The 15,027-nt window shown below is 42.6% G+C and overlaps 1 protein-coding gene and 1 long non-coding RNA gene across 2 annotated transcripts in view; both read left to right on the forward strand.

The window, feature by feature from the left end:
• The window catches only part of clcn3 (chloride channel 3), a 49,188-nt gene that overhangs the window by 15,799 nt on the left and 18,362 nt on the right, over positions 1 to 15,027 (forward strand). Inside the window, 1 exon segment of the mRNA XM_037759618.1 lies at positions 13,598 to 13,758. Coding sequence (XP_037615546.1) covers positions 13,598 to 13,758 — 161 coding nt within the window.
• LOC119482194 lies at positions 6,330 to 10,916 on the forward strand. The gene is made up of 3 exons (XR_005205365.1): positions 6,330 to 7,771; positions 9,432 to 9,436; positions 10,905 to 10,916. It is a non-coding gene; the product is annotated as an uncharacterized LOC119482194 (long non-coding RNA).

Raw genomic sequence — 15,027 nt, forward strand, 5'->3', positions numbered from 1 at the left:
ATATTGCAGTATGCAAACGCTGGACACTAAAGCGGCATAAATATCTCACAATGCAATGCGGTAGTGACGAAAATGTTCATGACAGAAATTTACTGACAGCTCTGTAACATCAATAACGCTTCAATGTAACTGTAAGTATAAGATTTCCCTTCCCTAAATTAGTTCAGACTTTGATTCTCACAAAATCCCTCGTTTTGGTGAGGTTGGCACAGGTTACCATGGTTACGAGTCTCCAATGCTCAAGGAGGCTCTCAGGAAGTGACGTCGTAAATTACCGCTCAGTGCGTCCGAAAAGGTACATACTACTGTTTATTATTCACACAGAAGCATGTTGAACGATATTACACATATTGAGTATGTAGTGCATAGAATGCGATTTCGGACGCAGTCATGTTGTTTAGTACATAATGTCATATTAAACCAGCTTACGTACTATAGGCCATGCATTTTTTAGGTCAATATTGATATTTTGATGTAGACATATCAGGTAATAGTTTTTTTGTTTTTTTTAACATAAACTCATAACATAAACAAACAATTGTGACAAGATACATATTGACATTTTACACCGTAGAAATAAACTTGTCTGTGTTCTCTGGTGGACAAACTACTGCATGTAACGGAGACACTGTTTCTAAATGATCTGAAACCTATAGTCTAGCAGTTCTGTAGTGACACTTCTTTTTTACTTATCCATATTTACGAGTTTTGTGATTTGTCTTTTGCGACATCAGTTGACTTACAGAGGTAGTAGAGGTTGTGTTTATATACGGTATGTGTAGTTATATAACAAGTATTGTCTTACATTTCCGTGTCTCCAGCCTTCACCTGGTGATCATTCTTTTACTCTGAAACTGGACCTCTGGGCAGTTAAAGGTGAAAGCGTGGGGTAACCCTAACCTGACGCCACTTACACTGTCACTGCTGCTACAAATACAGAGTGAGCTTCAGTGAAGAACTACTATTTTGGCCTGCCAGTATTCCTTTTTTTTTAATATATATTTTGGACCATATTGTAATGCACTACTGTATTTGCTTGAGCTCCACCTCCCACTCTCCTCAGTCTTGATTTGTGTGTGACGTGCACCGACATTCCCATGAACCAGTTTGGCAGCCAGCCAGTGTGAGCTAGCGTTTCAGGAAATCTGTTCTTCCTTGAAGCTGGTGTGTGCTGCCCGTCTCTGCCTTTCGCTGTGCTATTTTTACGTCGTAGTGAGGGGTGGGTTCACTGGAGAGCTCGTAAAGCCCTCCTTTGGGCTACGACTGCAGTGTGAGCAAAAGGGGGGCTGGCTCACTCTGAGGTCCCGTGGTGATATTTTTGCAGAAACTTTTTGTTTGCTTGGAAGGAGTAAACGGAGCAATGCTTTGGGGAATCTGAACCGAAAAGGATTTATTCTGTTTCCTTTTAAACTCACTGGATTACGGAGATTTTTCTGTTTCAAACTTCATGTTGTTTCGCCGGTTTGCCGTCCTGTCTGGGACTTGTTGAGCAGAGAGGTAACAAACTATGGCTGACATCACCTGTGTCATTGCCTAGCAACAGGAGCCCTGCTGAAAGGTAAGGGAACATGGAGGTCTAACCTATGACGGGCTGTTTTTTAATATTACAGTGAAAACAAAGCGTGTGAAATGTCAGGGCACCATTGTTTAGGCCTGGGAAACTACAAGACAGGACTTAAGCTGCATTGTTTCATATAATAACACATGATCGCACCAAGTTTACAAAACAACTTCTGTCTTGAAGCAGTGATTACGTGATCCCTGTTGGATTGGTTGGAAAAGTAGAGAGGGGCTCTCTGCATTAGAGTCCGTAAAGTCTGTCTTGCATTGTGGCACAGATGCTATGAGACGTCTTGATTGATCTCACATGTTTCTTGTCCTCCCTGTAGAGTGAACAAGAGAGAGGGAGGCTGAGATTTTTCGCTTGTTCTCTCTTGCTGCAGTTTATCTTTAAAAATTCCTCATTTCACTTTCTGATAGCATGCTGCAGGAGAGGCAGATGTTGCAGTGGAATTTATGCAAAAATAACAAAGCAGATCGGCAAATAACTCCCATGGGCATATAGTTCTGTTTTGTTTCTGCAATCACATGGCTCTTTTTCATTTCATCTATCAATAAGCTAAATGATTTTGTGTTGAATTGGCTAAATACTGCAGTGGAAAGCGAGGGCTGCAACCACCAGAGATCGACCGATCTGACTTTTTCTCTCCCAACACCTCATCTTAGGGTTTTCTGCAGATCAGTCTGATACCACTAATGCTCCTTTTTCCCCAAATGTTTAAAGAATCTGTTTGCCTCACTGGCTGGAGCTCACTGGGATTATTTTTTATGCAAGGTAACATGAGGCCAGGGATTTCAGTGGCATTGAAAACTGAGATCCGCCGTGACTTTTTGAATATAAAGCTGGGGACGCACCAAGCCGACATCAAAGAACTAGCGGCGACATAAGGCCACCAGCTGTGCCGCCTCACGCCGCCTTTGTCTTGCCCCTGCGTGAGAGGAAATCACTTCACACCAGCAGGCGTCTGTATTCAGCAATCAAAAAGGGAAACCGGAAGACCGAGGACGGCGGATATACAAGCCGTTGTTATGATACGTACATGAAACAAAGCAGCGTTTGCCGACCATTTTCACACCACTCTCGCTCACCACTTAGCTGCATTCCAGATCAGAAACTTCTGTGTTTTTCCTCTTGACTTTACTCGCTGTTTTGCTTTCCTCGCTTCCGTTTCACTCCTTGTGCACTGATTCGTTTAAGCTGAGCAGCCAATCAGAGTGATTTCTCTCACTGACGGGCACCGCCGGCGATTCAAGATCCTGAATCGGCCGAAAAAACACACCAACACGGGCGGACTAGAGCTGACGGTGCGACGGACGCTCACCGGCGGACGTAAACTGTCCGACGGCTGACCGTCAGCTCGGTGTGTCAGAGCCTATTTTATGTGGATTGGTCATATCTGGCCATACCCGATGCACTTTACAAGTCAAGCTGGTCTCATACACCGTTTGTAGATATACCTACGAAAAGTATTCCACTGTAATTCATATTTATGTCAATTTGGATGTAATCCACATAATCGTGAACCAGGAAGTTTAAAGAGCAACAAACGCTGCGTAAGGAGGAGGTCGGGGTGGGTCAAAAAACACCAAGCTTTCTCCCAGGAGACCGGCGTTTGTATCACATATAAAACCAGAAGTCAATGTTGATTTATTTGTCACGTAACTTCCGTACTCATGTTGCGCCACTGCCGTTATTTTAACCCAAAAGCACACGATCTTTTCCTGAAATAGTTTTGTTGCCTAGACCTAACCAAGTTGTTTCCTGTGAAGACGGAAGATTATTTTGAAAAGACTGTATGCATGTTACGAGCGGAAATTGTCACGTGTTGCTGGACATTCGTAGGCACTTAAAAATATTTTCCATGTTGATTAATCTGCAGAATACGTTATCAATCAATCAGTAAAGCTGAGCATACACTGTGCAATTTTAAGCCCGTTTCTGGCCCGAATTTTGAGCCGCACAACTTCTTTTGGACGTTTCAGTAGACAGCTGCTAGCAAATTACCTTTACCTGCCTCCGAGCTTTCAAACAAGTCTTTATTGACACCTGTCAACAGCCAGAACGGCCCGCAGGAGCCGACCTGTTTTTTTTCTTTCGATTTTACACGTACAGTGTGAGCACTCAGGTTGTGGCTGACGATCGGACCGTACAGTGTGTTCACATAAATCGTGAGCTGTTGCTTTACATGGCAAACGATCCACTCGTAGAGTAGGAGTAGGAATTACACAACAACATTTTTTTTAAATCGTACATTGTGTGCCCAGCTTAACTCTACAAGATGTCAGACTTATTGTGGGAAAATTACATCTTCAAAGTCTTGTTGTGTTCTCTAACTGTCAGTCCAAAACTCAAACATATTTAGTTTACCATCATATGAGGCAAAGAAAGCAGGACCCATTTTTGGAGTGCTGGAGCCAGTGACATTTTTGCTTGGAAAAATGACAAAACAAGGAAGTGATAATCAAAATGATCAATTAATTGACTAATATTTTCATTTCTATTATCATTATCCTTATTAGAACTTCCTTTCCTTCTTACTTTAACGCCCCCTGCACTTGCTCAGAATGGAATATCCCATTTTATAGAGCTCATTCTCTCAAACACACACACACACACACACACACCCCTGTGACCCGGCACCATGGTCTCTCCCATACAGGCAGGGCTCACTGATCTCCCCTAGCAACCAAGCAGGCAAGGCTGACCGGCCTGGTGTGCTCTGTCTTTCCCTTTTGAATGTGTGTGTGTGTGTGTGTGTGGTGACATCATCAGCTCTAACAGTCAGCTGCTGCAGTGGAGAGAGAGAGAGAGAGAGAGAAAAGGGAGACGGAGGGGGGAGGGAGAGAGGACACACACACACACACACACTCTTCCTCTCAAACACACACACAGCCCTGCTTGTCTTCCTCTGGTAAACATGGCAGCAGCAAACGCAGCAAGCAGTGCGTAGTGAAGCTCAGCTCAGCCTAGCCTCGTCTCAGCTGTCAACATGGAGGAGGAGGACGCGGCGGCCGACCCCTACTTGCCCTACGACGGGGGTGGTGACACCATCCCCCTGCAGGAGATCCCTAAAAGAGGTACGCCACGTCCTCCTCTTTCTTATTTTCACCCCCTCTTCCCCACTCCGATTCCCTCCTTTTCTCTCACGCCGCTGTGATGACAGAGGCCACCCTCCTTCTCCTTGTACAGTGAGTGCATGTAAGCCATATGGCAGGTTAAAGCATTGGGAAATCAGTATGGATTTGAAAGCTGTTGTACGTGTGTGGAGGAAATAACCTGCGCAGCTCACTTCACCATTCACCTCTCTGTTGATGATCAACCAGCAGTGTGTGTGTGTGTGCGCGTCAGACTGAGATAATGAGATAAAGATGGGAGTGTGAAGGCTTGTGCTCGAGGCCTGTAAGCAGCAGCAGCAGCGAAAGGCAACATCATGGGCATCCATTTTAATTTCTCCACACACACACACACACACACACACACTCAGGCTTTGGCTACTACATAATGTGAACTGGATGCTCAGTAGATTGTAGGCTGTGTTGTTGTTGAAGCGTTCCACATTGCTCCTGCAGTGTGAGGACACCTGTTGGCCAGATTCAGGACGCCACCTTACATCACATCACACATAACGGTGAAGGCATGCAGTTTGAATTGTGCCAATTGTTTCTACGACACATTTTGAGTTCTTTACTGTGTTCGTACTTGTCTGTCTTTTCCTATGTCGCCTTTAGGGAGTTTTTCCTTTTAGTTGCATGTGTGCTCGTCGGTTCCTCCAGGCCTTGTTAGATTTCTTTACGGTGAGCGAGCAGAGACAAAAGGCCCCCAGTGAGTCTACATTGTGCAAAAGGGACGTCCCTACATCCAAGCTTTTATTCCCCCTCTCTCCTTGCAGATGCACAGTGTCGTAGTTTTACAGTTCAACTTGCGATCCTCTCCTTTCTTTACCTCTTCAGTCTCTAGATGATCTAACCGCACATCCACCCCTTTCTTTCCATTTTGTCAGCACCTTCACGTAGAAGCATCTTCTGGCAGTTTTTCATGTCAATTTCCTGTGAAACTGGACATAAATATAGCAGTTTGGTTGCTTTAAAGGGATAGTTCAGGTGTTTTGAAGTGGGCTTGTATGAGGTACTTATCCATAGTCAGTGTATTACCTACAGTAGATGACGGTCGGACGACTCAGGAGTTACCACACGGAAGCAAAGTGATGTACTGCTGTGGACGGGGCCGGCAACAAAATGTATTTTAGCCACCTAAAAGAAAGGCTCACCTACAAAAATTAATATCAATTTAAGTGTACGCTATATTTAGAATATTTTCAGCGCTTTATCTTGCCGTCAGACAGCCCTTGTACGACGGGGAATTTAAGACGTTGTATCCATCTACGCTCTCGCCAAAGCCACCAGACTCCATTGATAAAAACAGTCATTTTACGTTGCAGAACATTGGGGGTTGCTGGTCTACCGCTGCCTTGATCAGTTAGTTTGTTTGTGTTATTGCGGGACTTTGGTGAATCCGAACTAACCAAAGTCACAGAATAACACAAACAAACAAACAGGTCGAGGCAGAATTACTGTTTTTTTCAATGGAGTCTGGTGGCTTTGGCGAGAGTTTAGATAGTGGTTTCAGTTCCCCTGTCGGAAACATAGACTCTATAGCTGACTCACAGCAAGGTAAACCAACAAAAATATTCAAAATATAGCGTACACTTTAACTGATATAGATTTTTTTAGGTGAGCCTTTCTTTATAGCTTTGGTTCCGTGCGGTAACTCCTGTCTGTTTCTCCAAACTGGGTTCGTGCCGACCGTCGTCTACTGTAGGTAATACACTGACTATGGATAAGTACCTCATACAACCTTACTTCAAACCCTCTGAACTATCCCTTAAAGGTCATTCACCTTAAACACTGTGTCCTTGTCTCAACTATCTGTGTAAACACACACCAAAAAAAAGAAGCTTTTCGGACTTTGATCCATTTATTTATCAGCCTTTTTGTGCAACTGCAGGGATTCCACCTCTTGTCGGTAAACCAGGGTGTTTCTTAGCCTATACGGAGGTTGTCGGGTTCAGTGTATGATGCTGATCACATGATGGCTGAGCAGACTAACCCTACGCCAACCGGGCTGATCCAGGGTGTCCAGAACCAGCCGCCTCTAAACCTCTCTGATCTGATTTACTCCGCAGTAGTAGCCTAATGATACAGGGGAATGCAGAGGCGATTGTTAGACTGAACCTGGAATTTGTCACCCCGTTTGACACAGAAACCTCCTGAACAAGCAGTCGTCTGATCGTCATTCCCCACCACATTGATCATAGTAACACAGGAAGTGGTATTATTGGCCTGCGTGTGCGCCGACACAGCTTTTTATCCCTGATGCAGGCCGAACAGAATCGCTGCGTCACTGTCCTTAATGCACGAGGGAAAGAAACCGAAGCCTTATTTTCATGTGTGTGTGTCTTTTGTCTACGTGCCCCGCTGAACCGTTGGAGCATGATGCTGGCGACGTGCTCGTACGCAGTCCCTTTCTGGTTTCTGGTTTCCGTGGCATCGCCCTCACTTGGCTCCACGCTCCTGATTCGACTGATGGGGTGACAGTAGTGCAGCATCATCAGGACGTCTGATTTATCCTGTACTGGAAGTTGAAAATGCTCACCTTCTAAATGAGCCACGTCTCATTCTGTTCCTACTTTGTGCGAGCTGGAAATGTTGCAGTAGTTGCTGCAGTGTGGAGCCGCAGTCTTACCTTTTGTGCTCTGTTGTCTGACACTGCTGGGTTGTTGTCAGTGAATATTTTTTCTCCCATCGAACTTTTTTTTGCCCCATTTTATCTGCATTTTATTCTTTTAGGTCGGTTTAGTTTATGCGGAAGTCAGCCTGCTACAACGGTTGTTATGACGGTACACATAAAAACGTTCTGACCTACGTTGATTTGAATGGGAACGTCCGTTCTACTCCTATATTCTATTTCTATGATTTCAGCTCTACTACTGGGTCCAATCTCATTTCTGCCACTTTGGAATTAATCCAATAAACGAACTATCAAAACGTACTCGGACCCTGTACCTTCACATGATTGACAAGCCCTCGGAGCAGCTCTACTTCTTCATCCTCTCATGTTGGACAGAAGGCAGACTAGACGCTACAGTCACTCACTATCGTCTCTCAAGGTTCAAATGGTACTACAAGACAGTATGGTCTGGGGCTAGCTGGTGTAACCTCTTCACATGTTGATAATGATTCTGTTTTAAATGTTTTAAACCAAAACTCGGGCCATATTTTACACGTTGCACCTTTTTAATGTCAGATTAAGATTTGTTCATGTTAACTACAAGGTAATTTGACATTATAAAACATTCTCAATTCGTTTATTATCAGAAATCAACATCAAGATGCTCAGTATAAGGTGGGTTTTTAGAATTAATGAATGAATGAATGAAATCTGTAATGTCCATTAGGGAATTTGTTACATGAGCGTACACCAAGACACCTGAAGGTGCACCGAGAAGACCGCAAAGTCATTACCGTCACCGTCTCATTAAACGGTTGCTTTGAAAGGCCTTTTAAGAAATCAATATAAAACTGCAGTCTCTTCAGTCCGTATCAATCCCCGTGATTAGTCAGGAAACATTTGGCCTCTCTTTGTCTTGACTCAGACTGGAACAGGTTGTCCAGTCCTGTCAGAGCAGGATTTATTACGGTAGACTCCTTCTTTTCTGCCAGCAAAAAGTGATTGCGTCCAGCATAGTTTTATACCCAGTTCTGGTATCTCTGCCCAGATTTTTTTGGAATGAGACCCTCCCATCAGCTGGATGCACAAGGTCATCACGCTCATTAAGTTAAGTCCATCTCTTCTGCCCTCGCTATGTGTGTTGATGCACAGCTACTATTCCAGTTAAACACACTTCCCATAAAAGTTGAAGACGGAAGTTGGCCTTTCACCAGAAGTAATTGTGAAACTGTGAAAACTGAGATAAATAAAGTTAATCCTAGCCTGCATTTTGAATCAAAATCATCGAAACTGGTGTAAGTTTTTCACGCAATATTTAGATTTTGAATGTATGGTTGATTTATGAAGATGTGAGGACCGGCTAGCTGACCTGATGGTCATCCTCCTCATCCTATCTCAGAAAGCCAGCTGGTAATTTAACAGTGGAACTGTTATCTCTGTTGTGTTTCAAGCAATAAGAAATTCTATTCACTATTTGTTTTGCTGCAAAATTTGGTTGGCTGATGGTAAATTGAATGCGCATGTGTACATATACATTACAGTGAGGATAACAGGTGTATCTGTTGATCGTATCTCATAATGAATGCGGTTGAAATCTCTGAAAAGCTAGTTATTTGGGAATTGTAGCGGAGTAAAAAGTGCAATATTTCCCCTCTGAAATGTTGTGCTGAATAAGTAGAAACAGGCATGAAAAGAAAAGACTCAAGTGAAGTACAAGTACCTCAAATATGTACTTAAGTACAGTACTACGGCTGTCAAAATTGGGCAAAAATTACGTTTGAATATTCGTTCTAAAAAAACACACAGGTTTGAACTATTCGAATATCTATTTTTTGCATGTTTTGTCCATGACACCGTTTCCCAACTGGCCTCAAGTGATGCAGCACCGTGCAAAAAACAACATACGACTAAAATGACAATATATTAACTTATTATGCACCGAAAAAATGACCTTCCAAGGCCTCCGCCATTTCTGACGTCAACAAACACGTCACAACACGTGAACTCAGAGCTTTCAGAAACTCTCCTCTTACGAGGTCGTGAATACCACAAGATATATATATATACAGTATATATAGAAAATGTCTGATATGTCAGTTAAACTGCTACTGCTATGGAACTGGGCCAGAAGTACTACTTGTAGTAGAAGTACTAATGCTCAACTGCTGGTGGCAAAATACCACAAAAAATATAAAGAGATACCAATTTCTCCTCAATGGAATCTGAGATCAAAGCAGCCACAAGATATGTAGCACATTTCTTAAGGGTTGTAGTCTCTGTTTTGACTGAAAGAGCTCACTCTTTTGTGCTTACTGTGCAGTTATACGAACTGATGACTCAGAGGAAAGTTGACCAGGCAACAACGCAAACATTTCCTGTAAAACAGTTAACAAGAAAGTCGCTCACAGCTCTACTGTTTTTATGTTTGCCCTCAGAGGAGTCCAGTCTGTCTGTTGATATGTTCAGCAAGGTCAGTCCTGTACGGAAAAATGCAGACGTCCATATCAGACTGCTCCACCTTCCCTTCAGTTACACACACACACACACACACACACACACACACACTATGGCTGGATGATCCAAACTGTAACCGTCACTCTGCTATCGAAATGGAGAGTGATAGCATCTCCCTGCCAAGCCTGACACTCTTACTGCTGCTGACTCTACAACAGTTTACACGGCCGGTCAGATGAAAGCTGCACTTTCATTTTGTCTCTGCTTTCTTAAAGAAATTCTCACCAAAAGAGTTGACCCCCATCAAGCAGTGATATATAAGCTACACTTCCTTTTAAAGGCTGTGTCCTGGCCCACATCTGTAATGTTGTAAACAGGCTTTATCTTCTGCTTATGTTGCAGTTATTGAGGGAAAAATATCACTTTATTCCAAACTGAGATGTTATGTAATTTGATACAAAGCATCATCTGATTCTCGCTGCTTATATTCTTCATTTATTTTATATGGCAATACCTTTGTATTGTTATAGCAGCTGCAGTATAGTAATGCTTAGAAAGGATACAGATGCTTTGATGCCGTTTTATGATCTGTTTTTACGGCCCTTGTTAGAGACATCTCAGGGATGTTTAAGGCAGATCATAGAGGGTTATGAAGCTATGAATGAGGCCTTGTTTGAAAGTCATGACCCCGTCCCAGGCGTAGTTATGCTCAGGAGATTAAACCTGTATTGTGGACTGACTGGAATGTGTGTGTGTTTGCTGTTCAAATGGCCACAAGATTTATTATTGACCGTGGCATGGCATTCGATTGGCATTTTATCTTCAGCAGTGTTGAGGTACTTTTGTTTCATATTGTTACAGATCACATTAGTCACAAAGTGGCATGCAGGGTGCAAAATGTGCTTTCTTTTTGTTTGTCTACTCTTAAGTGCCACTTTGGCAGGAAACCAGCAGTCATTCGGTGATTCCTTTTTATTCTAAAGTCAAATTTATCTGCTAAAATAGCTGAATTTCTACCCTCAGTAGCTGATAACAGGATGCTGTAAAATTCAGCAGCAACATACCTGATTGATGTGTGACTGACCGCGTGGCCCTGAATGAATGAATGAATTAATTAATGAATGAAGTGGAGATGGACTGTTACAAACTAACCGTGTGACAGCATTCATTTCAGCTTGATGCCACATGAGCCGGGTTTCCACCAAGAAGTTCCTGGTAATTTTAGTCTCGGGACTACTTTTCAAGAAACTAAAAGGTTACTTCAGCCCACTCTTGTCTGTGTTTCCATCCTGCAGTTCAGTGTGTCCGCCCGTTTCGACTACATGACATAAAAAAAATAGAAATGTTAGGTTTTGTCTCACTGCGACATTTACTGCTGCGTATATTTACCGATGCACGTTTGATGTAATTAATGAAATGCAGAGGAGGAAAATGAAACTAAGAGCGTCTGTCTCCACAGTATCTGTTGATGGTTATTTATTTGTGCTCTAGAACATAACAGCCATGAAACAATCAGAAAATATATATTTTTTTTCTCTCATTCACAGCACCGCCGCGCTTCGTCTCCCTCTCTCTTTTCTTGTCTTTGTTTTTTTTTTTTTTTTTAAATGAGTCAGGAAGCCGACAGCAAAGCTCAACTTCACTTTTAATGTTATCAGACAAAGAGAAATGCTCTCCTCTCGTCCTAAAATGGTCCTAAATCGAGTACTTCTTTGTTTTATAAATTAAACGGTACAGTTGAAGCAGCGGCGCTGTGTGTGTGTGTGTGTGTGTGTTTGACCAATCAGAGACGGTCTTCCCTGCAAACTCCACCTCCAAAGTTCCTGTACTTTCAGAAAATACTAACAAAGAAAGTTCCTTTTTACCCCCCAAAAAGTCCCTGCAACTCAATTTAGACCCTTTTCCCTGCGGTTCGAAACACAATGAGTTCCTCAAAAAGGTTCCTAGTTCCAGGGGAAAGTTCCTGCAGTGGAAGGCAAAACATTTAAAATACTTATTTAGTAAAAACAAAATGAGTTTGTCTTTTAAGAATTGAAATTGCGGTTGTTTTAGGAGTCAGTCAACATCATCTGAAAATATTTTCTCTGAACTCTGGAGGTTGAAGTTCTCAGCAGCGTGCTTTGAGTCTTTCAACCAGACATTGTCAGTGAAACAGTGCTTTTTGACTTGTTAAGTTACTCATACATAGTGAAATGCAAAATACATTTTTCTAGCTGTCCCTGTGGTAAATGTTGTGCTACTCTTGGTAAACGACAAAATGTGACCTCATTCTCCGCTTTCTGATCTCTTAAAATGATAACCCAAAATGGGCTTGATTCTCGTGTAGTGTGTACCTGGCATAAGAAGGTAGAAAATGTGTTACATTACAGAAGCTTTAAATGATGCTTAATGAGTGCTTTCAACCATATTTGTAAGACTGGATACTTTGTTCAGTGCTTTCACAGAGCAGAGTCCCAGCAGCATTTGTCACTATTGAGCTTCTGTTTTGTTTCATTTGGCGGAGTCAGATTTATTAAAACACATAGTAATTACACCTTATTACACCCTTTCTGGATGTACACAGACCGGAGAAACAAGTTGTGATGTGTCACATAATTATTTTTCCCCAACTGTTGCACTGCGTCTCCCTTTTGTCCTCGTCGCACACTGTGCTGCCTTTGTGTCGCCGATGAAGAAGTCTTGCATATTTGCGTCGTCACAAGTGGGAGGATGGGGCTCTTCGGCTCTTCTCACTATTTCAAAAATGTCAGACGACGGGTCCTCCCTAATTTATCAAACACAGATTAAACATGTGGCAGTGCACTTTGAAGTTAATGAGATATTATATTAAACTTCCTGGATTATGAGGATGAAAATAAGGAGATTTGTGATCATCCCCTTGTTGACTATATTATAAAATATGACTTTCTTTTATGGAAGAAATTTCTCATCATGCAGCCTAATGGGAGCCGTGCTAATCCGGGGATGTTTTCCAGATAACAAGCAGAGAGAATTAACCCTTCGGCTGCTTCGCCTCGCTCTGTTTTATCGTGTGTGTGTGTGTGTCAATATGATTTACGTCCCGTCTTATATTGAATCTGTGCATCCAGCCAGATCATATCAGTCCTAACCAGAGACATTCAGTGTCTCATGTCGCTGTCATGAGCAAAGTCACTATAATAATCTATTTATGTTATCAGCACTATCTTCTATAGAGCAGTGGACAACTTTTACTTTGTTAAATCATATGCTGTGACTAATCATACTCATGTTGAGGTCATTACTGAACTGACTCTACATGCTTATTTGGCCTTTAGGCAGTCACATTGTCTGGCAGCCCGGAGGCTGATACATTCAGAGCAGCGCTAATGAGACTGACAGACATTCAAGATGTTACGCTTATAATGACGTTGGATTTTCAAGAAAAAGCCAACAAGGCATCTGTTGATGGTTTTAAATTTAGTTAAAATGCCATTTAAAGCTTTGGTGTTCTAATTGTAAAATATAAAACACCACCAGAGCAGGAAAAATTAACAAGAGCTGCTGTTAAGGTGCCCATGAGCTCCAGTGTAGGGTGTGACTGTGTATAAATGTGGTTTAAATATTACCTCCAGGTATTTCAGTGGCGTTTACTCATCCAAATGTGGCAGCGGTGCAGATAAACCTCCACTCCCTCTATTGTTTTTGTTCCAGATGAGGTGATGGACTGCAGGCTGTTTTTCTCAGAGTAGCTGTGTCATTATCTCTCAGTGGTGACTGTGTGTTTAGCTCTACAGTGTCTATGATGGGCCGGATAATCCAGGAGCTGCAGCAGGCAGTGATGATCCTTTTGAATCAAACAGTTCACCAACATCTTTCTGTTTCTCTCTTCTTCAGGGTCTAACTACGTCATGTCTAACGGGGGCGGGGCACCCAGCAGCACCACCCACCTGTTGGACTTCCTAGAGGAGCCCATCCCTGGTGTGGGGACCTACGACGACTTCCACACCATCGACTGGGTCCGCGAGAAATGCAAGGACCGCGAGAGGCACCGGAAGGTGAGGAGACTGAAGCTGGTTAGAAATGCAACCTTAGACCTTAAAGGTCTCCGTATGCTTCAAACGAGCTAGTTTGCACAACATGTCCTCTGACCATGTCTAAAGGCAAATGTTTTAAAGGGATAGACCGGGTGTTTTGACGTGGGGTTGTATTAAGTAATTATCTATAGTCAGTGTATTACCTGCAGTAGATGGAGAAGCAGTAGATGGAGAAGCAGACCGTTAAAGTGTACGCTATATTTAGAATTTTGTTTTGCTGGTTTACCTTGCCATGAGACAGCTATACAGTCTATGTTCCTGACGGGGAACTGAAGCCGTTAATCTATGCTCTTGCCAAAGCCACCAGACTCCATTTAAAAAAAAAAAACAGTAATTCTGCCTCGACCTGTTAGTTTGTTTGTGTTATTGTGTGACTTTGGTTAGTTCAGATTCACCAAAGTCCCGCAATAACACAAACTAACTAACCGATCGAGGCAGCGGTAGACCAGAAACCCCCTTGTTCTGTGAGGTAAAATTACTTTTTTTCAATGGAGTCTTTTGGTTTTGAAGAGAGCATAGATGGATACAGTGGCTTCAGTTCACCGTCAGAAAGGGCTGTCTGACGGCAAGGTAAAACAACGAAAATATTCTAAATATAAAATACACGTAAACTGAATATTTTTAGGTGAGCCTTTCTTTTAGGTGTCTAAAATACGTTTTGCTGCGGGCCCCGTCCACAGCAGTATATAGCTTTGGTCCCGTGTGGTAACTCCTGTCTGTTTCTCCAAACTGGCTGCGTGCTGACCGTCATCTACTGTAGGTAATACACTGATGGATTAGTACCTCATACAACCCCACTTCAAAACATCCAAACTATCCCTTTAAACTGCCAATTTGCTTCATAAGAACTGTTTATTAGACGGTCAAATGCCCCCCAACTCGTGACCAACTGAGTGCAACTTGTCTTCTGAAAATGTGCACCATTATCCTCATATTTCAACAATATCATGTTTCCCCCCTCTCTGTTACAGTTGGCTTTTCATAACAACTATACACACACTTTTGATTTCCACTGCTGTCGGACAACACGTCGAACAAACTACTCCTTTTGTAGTATAACCCGACCTTTAGACGATCCACTTTGTTTGAAGCATACTGAGGCCTTTAGCCTTAAAACATTGACAGAAGGTCAAAGGCGTTTTTACCTGTCAGAAAAATGATACTCAGCTCTCACAAGAGTCCTCGTAGCTCAGCCTGTTTCCAGTTCATAAAGCCACATTAGCTGGTGTC

Source organism: Sebastes umbrosus, chromosome 22 (genome assembly GCF_015220745.1).
Source record: "Sebastes umbrosus isolate fSebUmb1 chromosome 22, fSebUmb1.pri, whole genome shotgun sequence".
Classification (NCBI taxonomy): domain Eukaryota; kingdom Metazoa; phylum Chordata; class Actinopteri; order Perciformes; family Sebastidae; genus Sebastes; species Sebastes umbrosus.